This window comes from Astyanax mexicanus, chromosome 2 (genome assembly GCF_023375975.1).
Source record: "Astyanax mexicanus isolate ESR-SI-001 chromosome 2, AstMex3_surface, whole genome shotgun sequence".
Lineage (NCBI taxonomy): Eukaryota > Metazoa > Chordata > Actinopteri > Characiformes > Acestrorhamphidae > Astyanax > Astyanax mexicanus.
In genome coordinates this window covers 24,823,880-24,843,105 of record NC_064409.1, presented here as the reverse complement: position 1 = coordinate 24,843,105, position 19,226 = coordinate 24,823,880, and the positions used below count along the sequence as shown (strand labels likewise).

General features: G+C 43.0%; 1 protein-coding gene across 1 annotated transcript in view; it reads right to left on the bottom strand.

The window, feature by feature from the left end:
- Positions 1-18,961, bottom strand: part of lin7a (lin-7 homolog A (C. elegans)) — a 70,818-nt gene extending 51,857 nt beyond the window's left edge. The window contains exon 1 of the mRNA XM_049473910.1: positions 18,829-18,961. Within this exon, the coding sequence (XP_049329867.1) occupies positions 18,829-18,865 (37 nt within the window). The 5' untranslated portion in view covers positions 18,866-18,961. The remainder of the gene's footprint in view (positions 1-18,828) is intronic.
- Positions 18,962-19,226: the final 265 nt, after the last annotated feature.

The following is a 19,226-nucleotide window of genomic DNA, read 5'->3' as shown; positions in this document are numbered from 1 at the left end:
TCTTCCCTGATAGATTTTGGAGCATTGCTATGAGGATTTAATTGTATTCAGTGATTTAACCCATCCAGAAGTATTAAATGGAGCTCCATCATTCCAGAGAATACAGTTCCACTGCTCCACAGCTCAATACTGGCAGCTTTATACCCCTTTAGCCAACACCTGTGTTAGACATGGTGCCAATAGCTTTATGCTTATCTGCATTTGCACATCTGTGTCGGCTATTGGTACATTGATTAGAAAGGATTTTGGACAGAAGAGTGTATGTAAGGAGCTAAAACTGTGAGATGAGAGGAGGAAGCTAAGAGGTTTACATAAAGCTTTACATAAAGTTTACATCGCTGACCTTATCATGGACCAGAGCAGCGTGAGGTCATCAGTGTAGCGCTCCCACGGATCCTGGCGGGAGTCTTTTGATTTATCGGTGTAGTGTGTGCCCTCTGCTGTTCCGAATGTCACGACTGGACCAATTAGCAGCAATTGGGGATTTGATAAAGTGGGCTGGCATGGGTTTAAAAGAAACCCCCTGAGGTAAACTTGGCCTGGGCATTCTTGGCGAGCCTGAGGTCTACAAAAAAGGTGTTTTTTTGGAAGCGCACAAACCATTACAGAAAAAAAAATGACAGCGCGTATGGCAGATGGTTCATTCCCCCATCTTTCTCTCTCCACGGCGATTCGCTCGAGTGTGAGAAATTCTGGGGAGACAATGAATTCTGAAGTACTATTTCTTCTGCTCCAGAAGACCTCACTCTAAAGTAGGCTGACACAGTATGGACGAAGTGAAGGGTAGGCGATAGGACAGAAATACATCACGTCTTAAGGTTTCTATTTCTTCTGAAGTCAAGCGTATTAGCCTGCAGTCTGTTTCGCCTATACTGTTCTGAAAAGGCTACAGAGTAAACACTGATACTGGGAATGTAATGATTTTATATGATGATGATATTAGATGACTCTATTAAGTATGTGTGTATGTAAGGATAATATTTCTACTGTAAGTGATTACATTCAGTATTTAATTTAAAGGACAATGTTTATTGGTGAAACTGTACAATTAAAAGGAGGCTCTAGTACCTTGTTGGAGCCTCTAACCTGGAAACAAGATGAAATACTGTTAAGCCTGGACGAATACAGGTTCCATATGGCCTTTAGTCATTTCTCCACAGATGTTGCAGCTAGGCATGTAGACCCTGCACTGCTGTCTCAGCTGCTCCCATAAATGCTGGAGTAGTGATACATGGGGTCATTGGACAGAACAAGGAAGTGAGAATTTCTGGGAAACCTTGCTGTGCGTGGGTGAGCATTATCCTGCTGAAAAATGCCAGTTGGAAATCCTGCCATGAGAAACACCAACACGTGTGTCTGTAGGATGTTCTTCACATATCTCTGAGCTGTCCCTCGTATTACTACTAGGGGTGACTGACTGTCAAATGTGATGCACCCCACATTATTCATCACACCAGCAGAACTGATACCAAACAGAACTAGGATTTGTCGCTGAAGACGATTGAGATGATACAGACACTTTTTCTGTAGGTACTGACCACCTTATACTGGGAACACCCCACAAGACCTGCCTGATATTCTGGAGATGTTCTGACTGAGTAATAGTCTAAAACATAACAGTTTGGTTCTTGTCAAAGATGTTTCGAATCGAATCGAATCGAATCGCCTTTATTGTCATTATAATTTGCATTACAATGAAATTGGATTTGCTTCTCCAAAATGCCTTTGTTGTATAAATTAAACAGAAAAATAATTTAAGTTAAAAGCAACAAATTTAAAATAGACAGAAATTAAATGTAATAAAAACAAGATATACACTGTACAATCTATCCACAAAATATTGCACTTCAAATATATTGCACACGTTATATTACTCCTGGGGTTTAAAATTGTACGTTTTTGTTTGCCATTGTTTTTTTATTGTTCAGTGCAGTGATGGCTCTTGGGAAAAAACTGTCCCTGAGCCTACTTGTCCGAATTTTATGTGACCTGTACCGCCGGCCTGAGGGTAGCAGGTCAAACAAATAGTTGCTGGGGTGGGATGTATCCTTGGTGATACTGTCAGCTCTGCTAATGTAACGAGAGGTAGCAATATCCTCAAGGCTGGGCAGGGAACAGCCAGTGATCCTTTGGGCCGTGCTGATCACCCTCTGCAGCGCCCTTTTGTCTGCTGCTGAGCACCCCCCGTACCATGCCGTGATGCCGTATGCAAGGATGCTCTCAATGGTAGCTCTATAGAACAGCACCAGCAGCTTCTCCTCCAGCTTGTTCCTCTTTAAGACCCTCAGGAAGTGGAGTCTCTGCAGAGCTTTCTTCACCACTATATTTGTATTTGCAGACCAGGAGAGGCTATCGGTGATCTGCACACCCAGGAACCTGATAGAACTGACCCTTTCCACACAGACCCCATTTATGTGAAGCGGGGCTGGATCAGCCCTGCCCTTTCTGAAGTCCAGAATTATTTCTTTTGTTTTTGTAATGTTCAGTGGCAAGTTGTTTGCAGAGCACCACCCTGTCAGCCGATCTATCTCATCTCTGTAATCAGACTCATCTACCCCTGAGATGAGCCCAACCACAGTGGTGTCATCTGCAAACTTTATGATGGTGTTTGAGAGATGGATCGGGGAGCAGTCATAGGTGTAGAGGGTGAACAGGAGAGGGCTCAGTACACAACCTTGAGGGGAGCCTGTGCTAAGTGTGATAGTGGAAGAAAGATGGGGACCCAATTTCACAGACTGTGGGCGGTCTGTGAGGAAGTTCTGTATCCACTGGCAGATGGATGTGGAGATGCCCAGAATTTTAAGTTTCTGTACCAAAATCTCCGGAATAATGTTATTGAACGCTGAGCTGAAGTCTAAGAAGAGCATTCTTACGTAACTCCCCCTGTGCTCCAAATGACTCAGCGCTGTATGAAGTGCAATGTTGATGGCATCTTCTGTGGAGCGGTTTGCCCTGTAAGCAAACTGGTGGGGGTCCAAAGTGGGAGGTAGACAGACTTTGAGATGTTGGAAGACCAATCTTTCGAAGCACTTCATGATCACTGGCGTTAGTGCAACAGGCCTGTAGTCATTTATGCTCTCCACTGCAGACTTTTTTGGGACTGGAATGATGGTGGAAGATTTGAGGCAGGATGGAATAATGGCCTGTGACAGGGACAGATTAAATATACAGGTGAAGACCCCTGCCAATTGATCAGCACACACTTTTAGTACTTTACCAGGTACTCCGTCGGGGCCTGCTGCCTTCCTGGGATTCACCGCCTTCAAAACACGTCTCACTTCATGTTCCTGAAGCGTTAACGTGCTAGTACTAGAAGGTGGTGGATATGGAGTTGTTTTTGTTCCGTCTGCTTCAAAACGGGCAAAGAAGCGGTTTAGCTCCTCTGCCAGTGAAGCATCAGAACTGACATTGTCCGAATTTCTGCATCTATAGTTTGTAATATGGTTTATACCCTGCCACATCCTTCTGGGGTCGTTCACAGCGAAATGGTCCTCTATCTTTCTTTTATACGCTGCCTTGGCCTCCCTGATGCCTCTTCTCAGGTCAGCTCTGGCTGCGCTGTACCCGGCCCTGTCCCCTAATTTAAAGGCCATGTTGCGGCTTTTTAACAGGGACTGGACTTCGCTGGTCATCCAGGGCTTCTGGTTAGGAAACACCCTGACCTTTTTGCAGATAGTGACAGTGTCAATGCAGTATTTAATATAACAGAGTACAGTGTCCGTGTACTCCTGCAGATTATGGCTGAAAAATAGATCCCAATTAGTATGAGAGAAGCAGGCCTGTAACTGTGTAAGGGCTCCCTCGGGCCAGGTCTGTATGGTTTTCTGATGTGGTTTTATCTGTCTCAAGAGGGGGGTGTAGGTGGGGGTAAGAAACAGGCAGAGGTGGTCAGATCCAGCAAGGTGGGGGAGTGGGGTAACCCTGTACGCATGTTTTAGATTTGAATAAACATGGTCCAAGGTATTTTGCCCTCTGGTTGCACACCTCACAGATTTGTATACATGTTAATTTATCCTGCTTCAACATGTCAACTTTAAGGACCGACTACAGGTGCCACTGGAAGCCGATCATCAGTGTTGGTTACTTTACGTGGTAGTAGTTTCAATGCTATGGTTGATTGGTTGGTGTGTAATAAATTCTGTGTTTATCAGTATAAGCTTAATACCAGTGAATATATCATTCAGTCCCGGTGCTGCTCTGCGTTCAGCATTCCCGGGAGACTCCCTGTCAGTTCTGACTGAGTTTCTGACTAGGGTTCTGTCACAGCGTTGTATTGATTAATGCCTGGAGAATATCTGCTGTCTGTATGTGTGCTACATCTCCATTAGCTCTTATTAGAAAAGACTCAGAGCCATATTTCCCCACTCGCTGAGCGCTGGGAGAATGATAAAGGTCAGAGGTTAATTTGAAGTGATTATGATATCTGAAATAATGAAGAAGAGCGCTTTTATTCATCTCTTTTTATTCAACTCTTTTTAATGGACAATAAATTATCCCAGGATTCATCGCACTAAACGTATATATATATATATATATATATATATATATATATTGTGGTAGGCCCCTGGGGTTAGGGGCGTGACCACTGTGACCCAGAAGGAGGAAGCACACAGAGAACACAGACACGGTAAATTAACTCAAATCATACCTTTATTAGCTCGACAATGCCCTCCACCACACCCAGAATAAACTTAAACAAACATAGCTCGCCCAATGGGGCTCTAGAGTCTGTAGAATTACTTAGTTTCACTTTAAAGGCTAAATACGAGTCCGTCCAGCCTCAGCCCTCAGCTCCCCAGTCAAAGTCCACCCAAATGATGGCGGAGGCTGAGTATATATGCCTGTCTCAACTGGCGGCTCAATCAGCCCTCATGCGGGCCAGCTGAGACAGGCATGGCCATAGGCGTAGGAACCGGGGGGGAATATTAGAAACAGGTGGATTTGTCCCCCCCAAAAATGACATCTTTTCGCTCAGATCAGGTGTACTATTAATGAGAAGACAGACCGGACCAATCACGAAGCCGGTTCAGGTATTAAGTCCCGCCTCTCAGTAGAAACAGCCAATCAGCTTGCTGGTTTTGCGGCGCGCGGAGCAGAGGCAGTTTGCTGTTTGGAAGCCCCTCCCCCTCGCTGTGAGATTTAGATCGGGACGCAGCAGCTTTAGCTGATTTTAAAACAGATCTGGATATACGGAGATTTTTCTAAAAGAAAGGTAACGATAGGCTAACCACTTCAACTGTGATGATATGTTTCTGATAGCTGGTTAAAAATACACGTCTCTGAATTAGCCCACAGATTAAACACACTGTGATTAATAAACTGCAGCTGTGTTAGTGAATTAGCTTAACTTTGGAATGAGCTAGATTGGGAGTCAAGGTTAAAGAAAAAAAAACTATATATGTAATGTTCAACTTGCCCTGTACCTGATCAGCTAATCACTGTTTCATTTTCAATTAATTTAGGATTACAGGACTTACTGTGAGCTATAATGAACGAATATTCATTTAGCTAACTAGTTATCTAGAAGCCAGATGTAGTGGATAGCCAGAATTTAGTACAGTACTTTGTGTTTGTAGTTTAAAGCAGTTTCTTAACCCCGATCACTGCCCCAAAAATTTTCCACCTGATCCAGCTGATCAGCTAATAAACAGTAATTTACTGAGTTTACCTGTAAACTCAAGTCAAACTTTTAAACTGTAAACTTTTAAGTCAAAGTCAAAGTGTTTTTTATTGTCATTTCAGCTATATACAGAGTACACAGTGAAACGAAACAACGTTCCTCCAGGGACCATGGTGCACATAAACACAGTGTAGACAGAACAATAGTGCAACAGTACAAAAGTGCAGACAGACAATACAACACAATACAGACAAAAAATTATAAATAACAAGACAGTGTGCAAATTTAGCCCCCTATGGAGCCTAAATTAATCATTATGTATATCCAGCAGTGTATTAGACACATCATACCACCACTTACTTTATTAAATGCCTTTAAACAGAGGAAGCTGTAGAATATGCAGAACAGTGTTAATATGCAGTAGAATATGTAAGAACAGGATTGATAAACACTGCTGTAACGTGACTTCTGTTCATTAGTTCACAGTAAGACCACATGTCCTGATGTTTATAAAAATCTCTATGAAACTTAAAGTTACATTCTTTTACAAAAAAGGACACCATCTTAAGAAGAGCTCTCAGTAAAAAAAAAAAGAGCAGGAGAAAATGTAAATATACAACAGAATTGACATAATAATAATAATAATAATAATAATAAACAAATCTGTTATATTATTTTAAATATTAGGTGATAACTGATTATTTTTGTCGTATGTATATTATTCAGACATTGCATGCATAATTTTTTCTAACAACAGTAAATGTAACGTGGAGTAACATGTTTAGGTTGTTAAATCACCTTATAATAATAATTTTGTTTTAGAGTGGGCTTGGGTTCATATTGGCAAATGTGTCCCCCCCAATATCAAGTCCGCTCCTACGCCCTTGGGCATGGCTTTGCGCTCTGGCATGGGGCGGACCCACAACTCCCCCGCCTCCTCACGCCACAGTCCCTCCCCCTAAGCTTCCAGCCACCAGGGTCGAAGGTGAGGCGTGACCTGTTGACTGGAGCGAACAAAGAGAAGCGGGGTGAGGAGAGCGGGGGATGCAGTTCGTTCGCTTGGGCCCTCCCCTCCAGAGAGAGACCTGTGGAGATGGCAGCCCACCTCCCAGCCTCCGTCCCCCAGCCTCGCGCAGCGGCGGCTCTCAGTAGCGCCGTGGCGGCTCTCGGCAGCGCCGTGGCGGGAGGTGCGGCGGCCCTCGGCACCGGGTGCTCGGGGCACCGGGACAGGTGGAGCGGCTGCTCGGGGCACCGGGACAGGTGGAGCGGCTGCTCTCGGCACCGGGATAGGTGGAGCGGCTGCTCTCGGCACCGGGATAGGTGGAGCGGCTGCTCTCAGCACCGGGACAGGAAAAAAAAAAGGCAAAACGAAACTGAGGTGTGGCTTTGGGCAGCCAAACAAAGGCACGATTTGAGTCCGCCACAGCCCCATATATATATATCAAATCAAGTCAAGAGGCTTTTATTGTCATTACATCTGAATACAGGTACACAGTGTAATGAAATTACGTTCCTCCGGAACCATGGTGCAACATAGAACAACAAGCAATAGACAACATAAAGTGCAGGAGTGACGACAGTGCAACATAAAATTATAAAATTATAACACTAAATAACAATAAATACAATAAATACAAAGGACGAGACAATTTAAAGACAGTGACAGGACAGTGCAGTACCAATACGGTATAATAAAGTGTGTAGTGGGGATAAGGTGCAGAGATGTGTGACATACTGTGACATATAGAACATATATAATCACAGCAGTTACTGAGGTAGAGTTTATAGTTTTTAAGAGTACAGCAAATATTGCTGAAGGGAATAAAGTCATGTCAGCCTCTGTGTGCTGACTGGGTGTGTGTGTGTGGGTGAAGTTCAGTTCTTTGTGTGTTAAAGGGGGGGGGGGGGAGGGGGGTAAAGTAGTTTTGTGTGAGTGTGTTGGGTGAGTGGTGGGTGGGGTGGGGGTTCAGTTCTGTCTCTGTGCGTTGAGAAGTCTGACTGCCTGGTGGATGAAGCTGTTGCAGAGTCTAGTAGTGGAGGCTCGGATGCTCCTGTATCTTCTGCCGGACGGCATCAGAGCGAAGAGTCCGTGTGAGGGATGGGTGGGGTCATTCACAAAGCTGGTGGCTTTGCGGATGCAGCGTGTGGTGTAGATCTCAGTGATGGAGGGAAGAGAGACTCCGATGATTTTCTCAGCTGTCCGCACTATCCGCTGTAGGGTCTTGCGGTCTGAGGTGTTGCAGTTCCCAAACCAGACTGTAATGCAGGTGCTCAGGATGCTTTCTACAGTGCCTCTGTAGAACATGGTGAGGATGGGAGGTGGGAGATGTGCTTTCCTCAGTCTCCGCAGGAAGTAGACGCGCTGCTGGGCTTTCTTGGTTATGGAGCTGGTGTTGAGGGACCAGGTAAGGTTCTCTGCAATGTGAACACCGAGGAACTTGGTGTTTTCCACAATTTCCACAGCAGAGCCGTTGATGTTCAGCGGGTGGTGGACACCTGGAGCTCTCCTGAAGTCAACAACCATCTCCTTGGTTTTATCCACATTAAGAGATTGTTGGTTCTGCACCAGTCCCTCAGCCACTGCACCTCCTCTCTATATGCTGACTCGTCGTTCTTGCTGATGAGGCCAACTACAGTTGTGTCATCAGCGAACTTGATGATGTGGTTTGAGCTGTACTTTGCAGTACAGTCATGAGTCAGCAGAGTGAACAGCAGTGGGCTGAGCACACAGCCCTGGGGGGCACCGGTGCTCAGTATGGTGGTACTGGAGGTGTTGTTTCCAATCCTGACTGATTGTGGTCTCTCAGTCAGGAAGTCTAAAACCCAGTTGCAGAGGGAGGAGTTCAGGCCTAGCAAGCTCAGTTTTCCGATCAGATGCTGAGGGATGATGGTGTTGAATGCTGAACTGAAGTCGATGAACAGCATTCGAACATAGCAGTCTTTGTTGTCCAGGTGGGTGAGAGCCAGGTGGAGCGCAGTAGAGATGGCATCGTCCGTTGATCTGTTTGGACGATACGCAAACTGCAGAGGGTCCAGTGAGGACGGGAGCTGGTTTTTGATGTGCCTCATGACCAGTTTCTCAAAGCACTTCATGATGATGGGAGTAAGTGCAATGGGACAGTAGTCATTAAGGCAGGACACTTGAGACTTCTTCGGCACAGGGACGATGGTGGTCATCTTGAAGCACGTCGGAACGATTGCAGTACTCAAGAGAGATGTTGAAAATGTCCGTGAGAACATCCGTGAGTTGTTCTGCACATCCTCTGAGCACTCTGCCAGGTATGCTGTCTGGTCCTGGGGCTTTCCGTGGGTTGACTCTGAGTAGAGTTTTCCGCACATCAGCTGAGGACAGGCACAGTACCTGATCGTTTGGAAGAGGTGTGGTCTTCCTTGCTGTCGTGTAGTTCTGTGCTTCGAACCTTGCGTAGAAGGAGTTCAGTGCATCTGGAAGGGAGGCATCACTGTTACAAGCAGGGGGAGGTGACTTGTAGTTGGTGATGGTCTGGATGCCCTGCCACATTTGCCGAGTGTCAGTAGTGTCCTGAAAGTGGGCGTGGATTTTCTTTGCGTAGGTGCGCTTTGCCTCTCTGATCCCCCGGGAGAGCTTGGCTCTAGCTGTTCGGAGGCCAGCCTTGTCCCCTGACTTGTAGGCCTTGTCTCGGGGTCTCAGCAGCATACGCACCTCTGCAGTCATCCACGGCTTCTGGTTGGGGCGGGTTGTGATGGTTTTGGAGACAGTAACATCCTCAATGCACTTGCTGATGTAGCCAGTCACTGAGTCTGTGTACTCCTCCAGGTTGATGGAGTCATCAGAAGTAGCAGCTTCTCTGAACATGTCCCAGTCAGTGTGCTCAAAACAGTCCTGAAGAGCAGAGATGGCTCCTGGAGGTCAGGTTGTTACTTGCTTCTTCTCTGATTTGGCACGTCTGATGAGCTGTCTGTATGCTGGGATGAGCATGACAGAGATATGATCAGAGTAGCCGTAGTGGGGGCGGGGCTCTGCTCTGTACGCACCGGGAATGTTAGTATACACACAATCGAGCAGGTTAGCTCCACGGGTTGGAAAATCCACATGTTGGTGAAAGCTGGGCAGCAGAGCCTTCAGATTACTGTGATTGAAATCACCAGCAACAATAAACAGTCCGTCGGGGTGTGAGTTCTGGAGTTTGGAGATAACAGTGTACAGTTCTTGCAGAGCGTTAGCATTAGCACCGTTAGCATTAGCATTAGCACTGGGTGCTACATACACTGCTATTATGTACACCCTGCTAAGCTCTCTGGGCAGGTAGAATGGCCTGCCTCTGACTACAGCAAACTCCACCAGCGGCGAGCAGTAGCTGGAGATCAGCGCAGCGTTGTTACACCATGCTGTGTTGATGTAAACACACACTCCACCTCCACGAACCTGCCTGAGAGGCCGAGTTCAGTTTTTTGTTGATTTTGCAGGTCTAGCAGGGTCTGTCAGTCGTAAGTTGTTCCCATAGCGAACTTTTGCATGATTGCGAGTTCAGATCGGATTATTTACACAGAAAAACAAACAAAAGCACCGTGTTTTGCCTCCGGAGTAGCCGCTGCGACTGCTCGCGCCGCCGACAGGAAGAACTCCTATATATATAAATATATATATATATATATATATATATATATATATATATATATATATATATATATTAGGGGTGTCACGATTCTCTAAATCCTCGATTCGATTTCATTTTCGATTTGAGGGTCACGATTCGATTCGATTCTCGATTTTCTTGTTTTTTTTTCTTGTTATTATTTTATGCCTCATAAAATTTAAATAATATATTTATTATTATTATTATTATTATAAATATTATAAATATTATTATTATTATTTATTAAGATATATATGGTAATGCCATCTAGTGACTTTTTTGGTAGCAACAGTGTGCACTATTAAAACAAGCAGTTTATCAGAGCTGTGTGTGGATGGCTGGTGAAACTGCTCATTACATGAAGCTACAGTTCTTCATCCAACCACTAGCAGCAGCAGCACAAGCCCCGCTCTCTTCACTCAGTCACTACTTCAGTACAGCCCAGCCACGGGCTACAGAGCTCAGCCAGTCCGTTTTTACTGTTTCTGTAAACAAATAAAGGTTTTAACCCCACTAACCGGATAATACAGCTCACTACAGTTCATCTTTCAGCCCAAGCAGCTAACAGCAGCAGGTTAGAACAGCCGACACGGAGGCACTGCTCGGATTACATTATAAACAGGTCAGTTAGCGCGCTGCTAACCTCAGGATGTTTATAACTACGGAGTTTAGTGGACACACCACGGCCGCCAGGTAAGTCTTTTAAAGGCTACTGAAGACTATTAAAGGCTATTAGAGTGTAACCCCTGGCTCCCAGGGGTTACAAGAGGTTATTGAAAGCATTATTGGGGGGCAGAAATCAGTACAGGCTGGTTAGATAAGTGATGTGGGTATTGTCTTATAAATATTTACACATAACTTATATCTCTCCTGAAAAGCTTTTATTTTAGTCAGAAACACGCTTGTGTTTACTTTATCTGAGAGAAAGATGTTTTTTTAATTCAATGGAAAGCAACAGGTGTAGTCAATTATAAGTTTAAGATTTTTAATCCACCTCACTGTGATCTATAGTCAGTGTTCTCAAGTCACACTGACACACGCATTTCAGCGAGTTCACACGCTCTCACCTGCGCGCACCCACCCCTCCGTTAGATACAGATACAAAACCTGCGCGCCCAACCCCCGCCCCCCCTCCCCCGTTGGACAGATAAAAACAGTGATCACACTCCCGCCGACTGCGCTCATGCAGTGGCTATCTCTATTTAAATGAATAGGATGCGCTGTGTTGGTGCCGCGCCATTTGCGTAGCGCGCTGCGCTATTTGCGTAGCGCGCGCGGGAGGGATCGTCGATCCTCTTTTTGACTTCGATACTCGAGATCGTGACCTCATTTCGATTCGATTTCGATAAAATATCGAGATCGTGACACCCCTAATATATATATATATATATATACATATATATATACAGTCTAGTTTTTATGTCTAGTTTTTATGTCTATCAAAGTTTTCAGAACTGCAATCAAGCTTCACCGATAACTGGCAACAGTCTTTCACATCTCTATGGAGAATTTTTTTCCACTCTTCTTCCAAATTGTTTTAATTTAGACACATTAGAGGGTTTTCCAGCATGTTTCTCCTGTTTAAGATCATCCACAGCATCTCAATCAGACTTTGACTAGGCCACTCCAAAACCTTAGCTTTGTTTTTTTTAAGCCATTTAGAGGTGGACTTGTTTGTCTGCTTTGGAGCATTGTCCTGCTGCAGAACCCAAGTACATCTGAAATTGAGGTCATGAACAGATGGCTGGACAAGTTAGTTTAACTTCAGATGTAACGGGACACACACCTCCCAAAAAGTTCCACATCAGGTCACATCAGTCCAAAGAACATTTACCCAAAGTCCTGGGAATCATCAAGATGTTTTTTTGGTAAATGTCAGACGGGCCGTTGTGTTCTGTTGTGTTTTGTTCAGCAGTGTTTTTGCCTTGGAACTCTTGGAGACCATTTTTACCAGTCTCTTTCTTATTATTAAATCATTAACACTGACCTTAACTGAGGCGAGTGAGACCTGCAGTTCTTTAAACATTGTTCTGGGTTCTTTGTAACCTCCTGGATGAGTTGTTCTTACCCTTTTGGAATCATTTTGGTAGGCCGATCACTCCTGGGAATGTTCTCCAGTGTTCCATGTTTTCTCCATTTGTAAATAATAGCTCTCACTGTGGTCTGCTGCAGTCCCAAAGCCTTAGAAATGATTTTGTAACCTTTTTCAGTCTGATAGATGATCAATGAGATGTTTTTGAATTTTTTAAGTCAGGGCATGATATGTTGCTTTTTGAGATCTTTTAGCTGTTACAGACAGGCTCTACTTAAGTGATTTCTTGATTCTACATGTTTGGTAGTAATCAGGCCTGGTTTGTAATTAGTAGTGAATTTGAACTCACAGTTTATTTATGGGGGAAAACACTTTTTCACATAGGGCTAGAGCAGTTTGCATGTTTTTTTCGCTTAAGAAATGAAATCTTTTGAAAAGTGCTTTTTTATATTTAGTCAGGTTATAATTGTTTAATAATACAATTTGTTTAATAATATGAAAATAGCACTACAAAAATGCAAAAACATTAGAAATCTGTAAGGGGCAAATACTTCTTCACCCCACTGTATATGCGAGTATGTGCATGTAAATAAGCAAAGGCAAGCACAATGGAAATATCAAGGCCTCAGACACTATTAAACTACTAACACTATTATACATTCTCATATATGCTCATATAGACAAAATAACTACATTTACATAGGCTGATGAACGACCCATACAAATTACAGCCAGTTTAGCAGCACAATGAGGGCCTACACAAATTTACATCATCATAGGTCATAATGTTATGGCTGAAATTCTGAAAACAGAATTTTCAGATTATTAAACAAAAAGTAAAATATGACCAACACATTTACTGCCAAATAATGAAATGTAAAGTTAACATTTGTGCTGATATAATAATTCAGAGTGCATTTAGTGTTAAAATGTGTTTTACAGTGTTATTTATTAACAGCAGCGAGTCTCCACTCAGATCTAACACACTATATCACCCAATGCGAGCTTTATTAGATTACTTATTTTATTACAGAGTGCCAACAGAGAAATCTATAGCCCACTCCTGTGCTACAGCTTTAATATCACACTGATCTACACCACAAATTACCACAATTTGCTCATTTAACAGTATTTACATGAAACATTCAAAATATTTAATCACTTAAATATTTAGTTGGAGAGTACTATCCAAAGCTGATTCAACTAACCAGTTTATTTCCAGCTTAAACGCAATATCTCAGTCCAATCAGGGCTGAACAATTGTTAAATAATGATATATATAACAATAAAAAAATTCCAATAGTTCAATATACAGGGGTTGCAAAATGAAACTGAAACACCTGGTTTTAGATCACAATAATTTATTGTCCAGACGGACAGTTCTGGTGGAAACAGGAGAGTTGAGGATCACATTGAATTCTGCTGTGATTTGGGCAGCCGTGATTTTATGTTTTTGGATACAATCCGGGTTAGCACCCGAACATCCCTTTCAGACAGCTTTTCTTGCGTCCACAGTTAATCCTGTTGGATATGGTTCGTCCTTCTTGGTGGTATGCTGACATTACCCTGGATACCGTGGCCTCTTTTGAACTCTGGTATGTCACCCATACTGTTGTGTAGATTGCAATATTTTGAGCAAAACTGTGCTCTTACCCAGCTAATTGAAACTTCACACTCTGCTCTTACAGGTGCAATAATGTGCAATTAATGAAGATTGGCCACCAGGCTGCTCCAATTTAGCCATAAAACCTCCCACACTAAAATGACAGGTGTTTCAGTTTCATTGTCCAACCCCTGTATATTATTCTGTGTTTATATCTGTATTATAATATTTCAGCCAATCAAGTATATTGTTATTTAAATGTATCATAGATTTCATAGCCTAAACGTACCAATAGCTACAGTCCAGTGTAACCCCCTGAGATGCAGCACAAACCAATGATGAGTAGAATCAAAATTAATCTTAGAAAAAATGTCTTTGAGTGTATCATAGAAGCATATCTAGAAGTAAATGATCTTTCACCAGGAGGGACACTACCCAAAAGTATTTACAATATCCAAGTATTTACAGTATTTATAATACTGTTTAAAAAGTAATTAGATCACTTTAGACATTCTGTACTAACATCAATCCGATCTGTACAGAGTGTACAAAGTAACTGGTAATGCAATCACACCACATGATCATAATACTGTTAGCGATTAAGTAGCTACTCAGCTATCTGACAGCTAGACTATAACTCAGCTACTCCACATAATGCAGACAGTCTGTTCCAGGCATGACTGCCTGTTAAAACTAACTGTAGAAATTGTAGACACTGGAGATGGAAAGACAGTTTAGCTGAGAAAATGAGATGGAAAATGGGCGGGGCTGTTTTGTAATTTAAACATACAGAGATAGGTGGTGCTACACGTCATACTGCAACCAGTCAGCAGAGGCATTGCACCTGTGGTAGCTTCACTATGAAAGACATTATGCTGTCCATGTTTTTATATACTCAGTGATTAGACACTCAATTAGCATCATGCTGACTGCTGTACACAAGGTACCTCAGATTTGTTAGCTACATTAGCCTCGTAGCTCCGGTGTAAAACTAGAGAAGCTAACCTTCTGACACTGAACATATATTACTGTATGGAATGGACTACACTTGGAGTAAAGTAGAATCAGTTTAAACATGTAAAAGCTTTTAAAACTCAATTCAAGCTAAATCACGGTGCTGTTCATCCCTGCGCCGTCCTATTAGCACCTCTGCAGCCCTGATTTACATTCTCTTCATTTACACAAAACTCTGACCCTCGCTAATGCATCCATTAGCCCCGCTGGGATGCTAATGCTCAAAACTAGCCACACTTTACACATAATAACCATAATTCATTTTAAACTGTACATTCAGAAACAGCAATCTACATTTATTATTAAAGGACCTGTAGCATTAGAAATAGCAACAACACTGTCCTAAACAGCTGGTTTCAGATAGTCTCTTGATGGTCAAGGTAGTTGAAAAACTGGTCATCCAGGTAAAAACATACTTTGTACAATCTATAAATCAGCTAACTAAATTGGTTTCCAATCTGAAGACGCCAGAAAAAAACACATATGTATTTATATACAGTATCGCACAAAAGTGAGTACACCTTTCACATTTTTGTAAATACTGTTTTATATCTTTTCATTGGACAACACTGAAGATATGACACATTGATACAATGTAACTTAGTCAGTATACAACAGTGTACATTTTCTGTACCCTCAAAAAACTTAACACAATCCATTATTGTCTAAACCACTGGCAAAAATATGAGTACACCTCTAAGTTAAAATGGGCAAATTGTGCCCAAATACACATATTCCGTTCCTCGTATCATGTGACTCCTTAGTATTACAAGGATGTAAATGGGCAGCAGGCCATTTAAACGTGGACATTTATTATGGCACTTCATAGCGTAGGCTAAAAGACGTTTGGTAACACCCTAAAACTGAGATACAGCATGATGGCCAAGGTCATAAAGCAGTTTTCCAGGACCGGTTCCACCCAAGCCCCCCAGGGTTGACCAAAGAAGTTGAGTCCACATGTACAGCATTATATCCAGAGGTTGGCTTTAAAAAAAGTGGCATATACTGCATGAACTCAGTCTGCATGGCACTGACCTAGAAGGACATCTCTTCTAAAGCTGATGCACAAGAAAGCCAACAAACAGTTTGCTGAAGACAAGCAGTCCAAGAACATGGGATACATGCATGGCCTGGTGCTGCCAACACTGGAAAGCTGAATTCAATGTACTGTGACATTCTGAAGCAGAGCATGATTTCCTCCCTTTGAAAACTGGGCCACATGGCAGATTTCCAACACAATAACAATCTCAAACACAACTCCAAGATGACAACTGTCTCGCTGAGGAAGCTGAAGAAAAAGGTAATGGACTGGCCAAGTATGTCTCAAGACCTAAACTCAATTGAGCACATCTGGGGCATCCTTAAATTAAAGGTGGAGGATTGCAAGGTCTCTAAAGGCTAGATTTATGATTTCGTCATGGAGGAGTGGAAGAGGATTGCAGTGGCGATCTGGGAAGCTCTGAGGAATGCGATGACCAAGAGGATTAAGGAGGTGCTGGGAAATATTGGTGGCCACATAAAATGTTGGTGCTTTAGGCACAATTTTGCTATTTTGACTTAGAGATATACTCACTTTTGTTTCTAGTGGTTCAGACTATTGAATTAAGTTACAGCAAATTTACACTGTTATACACAGTGTTCTCAAGTCTCACGCTTTGAGCACCTCAGCGAGTTCACACGCTCACACACCACACATGGTATTTCTCACGCTTACCAATCCATCGGCTGTATATTATAATGTACTCTTGTTGAGCCAATCAGAATAAAAATCACTCTGTTGTTTGGCAGACCTAGTCAAAGAGGGTGGTGCGAAGAACTGTCCAATTCAAAAGTTCTGAAACACTCGGTGAACAACTGAAGGAGAACGGCGGCAAACCTGCCCACACTTGCACATCCACCAATCCCACCCAGCTCCCCCCGTTGTACAACTGAAGAAGAACAGCGCGCATCCACAACTTCGTACAACTGAAGAAGACCTGCGAACACTACCACCACTTTAAAACTTGAGAGCCCTGGTTATACAAGCTGTACACTGACTACTTTACATTGTTTTAAAATATCATATCTTCAGTGTTGTCCCATAAAAAATATAAGAAAATATCTACTAAAATGTGAGGGGTGTACTGTACTGTATAATTGTAAAGCCTATATTAGCTTTATGCAGTTTTTTCAAAAAAATAATACAGCTTCAGTGTCATATTTGATATTTTTGCCCTATATTAAATTCAGTAAATTGTGTAAAGTCTTCACATAAACATAAAGTCTGTGTGTTGTGTAAATGTGAATTGTGACTGAGTACATGTTATAAAAAGATCAGAAATACTCAAGTAGAGAAATGTAGGGTACAGGCCATTAAAGCAGTATAATAAAATCAGGGCTGCAGCACTCTAACCTACTGAGCCACTCACTTCAGTGTGTGCTAACAGCACATTATACCATCCATCACTAACCCAGACAGCCTTAAAACACCATAACCCAGCATACCTCTCATACCAGGGCAAGGGCTACTGCCATACCAGTTATACCATGGGCCAGTGCTATCCCATTACTCTATTAATATCCCAGCCTTGCTCAGCCTAGCCTGCTGACCACATCACTACCACCAGTTACACAGTATACACTAGGAATGGACAATAATTGAATATCAATATTTATTATTATATGAATTATTATAAAATAACAGTCAAATAATTTTTACCCGTCTGAGGCCCGCATTAAGCCCCAAACTTATAACCTATTAACTTATTAAGCTTCATAACTGAACAACCGTGCATCATACAGATATAATCTACATATCAGATATCCATCAAATCAGTGAATAATCCAGCTCAGAATAACAATGAGAATCACCAGTTAGCCGGGACACTACAATAACTACAATTAGCATGAACTATAGCCATAATCAGTGTGACCGTCTTCTACTAATTATCAATAATTTTTAGTTGAATAAAGGTAAATCAAAATATAAAATACTGGTCTAGGATTGTGAGAGACATACAGTATTTTACATCTGTCTCTGACTGATGTCCATAACAGGGAGCTGCTGTCAGTTCACTGAATTCAAGCTGAGCACAAAGGGCAGAACACTACAGAGTACTGTAGCCTGGCAGTGTCACTGAGTGATGAGCACCACAGGTGGAGGCTTTTTACTGTTCATATTCATATAATAATTATATCATATCGACCGGAATTAATCGTGGAAGATTTTGACTACACACTATTATGGCCATTTAAAGATTATGGCAATTAGAGATCGGCCTGAGGAACACCAGTACAACCAGAAACACAGCACACTCACACCATCGTACCCATTCTGGCTTAACTCCCAGTTAGGGGCTATAGTGCATGCACAGTGCACACACACACAAAACACACAAACACACACGCGCGCGCGCGCATCCCATAATACTCCACTGAAACACATAGTCAGCAGCCCCTTTAGAGAATTGTACGCAAAACAACATAAAACATAAAACAGAAGCACGAGCTCAGATCTCATCATTACTCCAGTGATGCTGTGCAACGTCTGCGTGCACGCGCAGCTCGCGCATGATGACAGGGGGGTCTGGGAGCTCGTGCGCGGCAGAAGCACCTGCCTGTACCCCCCTCCCTCCATTGTTTGGACCCGAACTTCAGGTACAGGAGTAAACAGAAACAGCGGAGAGTAAAGGACGCGCGTGCACGCGAGTAAAGCGCGCGCGGGTGTGTGCACAGGTGGGAGTAATTCAGCCTGGTTTACTGACAGATAGACTACACACACCACACCGAGCGAGCGAGCGAGCGCGAGCACGGCGGCTCGAGCCGGAGCGCGCGGCGCAACACACTCCATAAAAAACGCCGTTCATACGAACTATACGGGAATTAAAGCGTTTACACGGGAGATAAAATAAACCGAATCTAAGCGAATTAGAGCCCGGATCTAGCGGATCCATCGCGCGCTTACCTCGCTCCAGAGTCAGCGGCTGGACCACCGTCGCCATGTCTGCCTTCTATTACTGCACACACTGAGAGAGAGAGAGAGAGAGAGAGAGAGAGAGAGAGAGAGAGAGAGAGAGAGAGAGAGAGAGAGAGAGTAAGGGGATGGGAGGGGGAGTGAAGAGAGTGAGAGAAGGATAAACAGAGCGAGGAGTAGTGAGTGAGAGGAAGAGTAGGAGAAGAGAGGGGTTATTATAGAGAGAGAGAGCAAGGAAGAATGAACTGAAGAGAGAGAGATGAAGAGAGAGAGAGAGAGATAGGAAGAATGAACTAAAGAGAGAGAGGTGAGAAATAGAAAGAATGAACTGAAGAGAGAGTGATGAGAGAGAGATAGTGAGAATTAACTGAAGATAGAGAGAGAGAGTG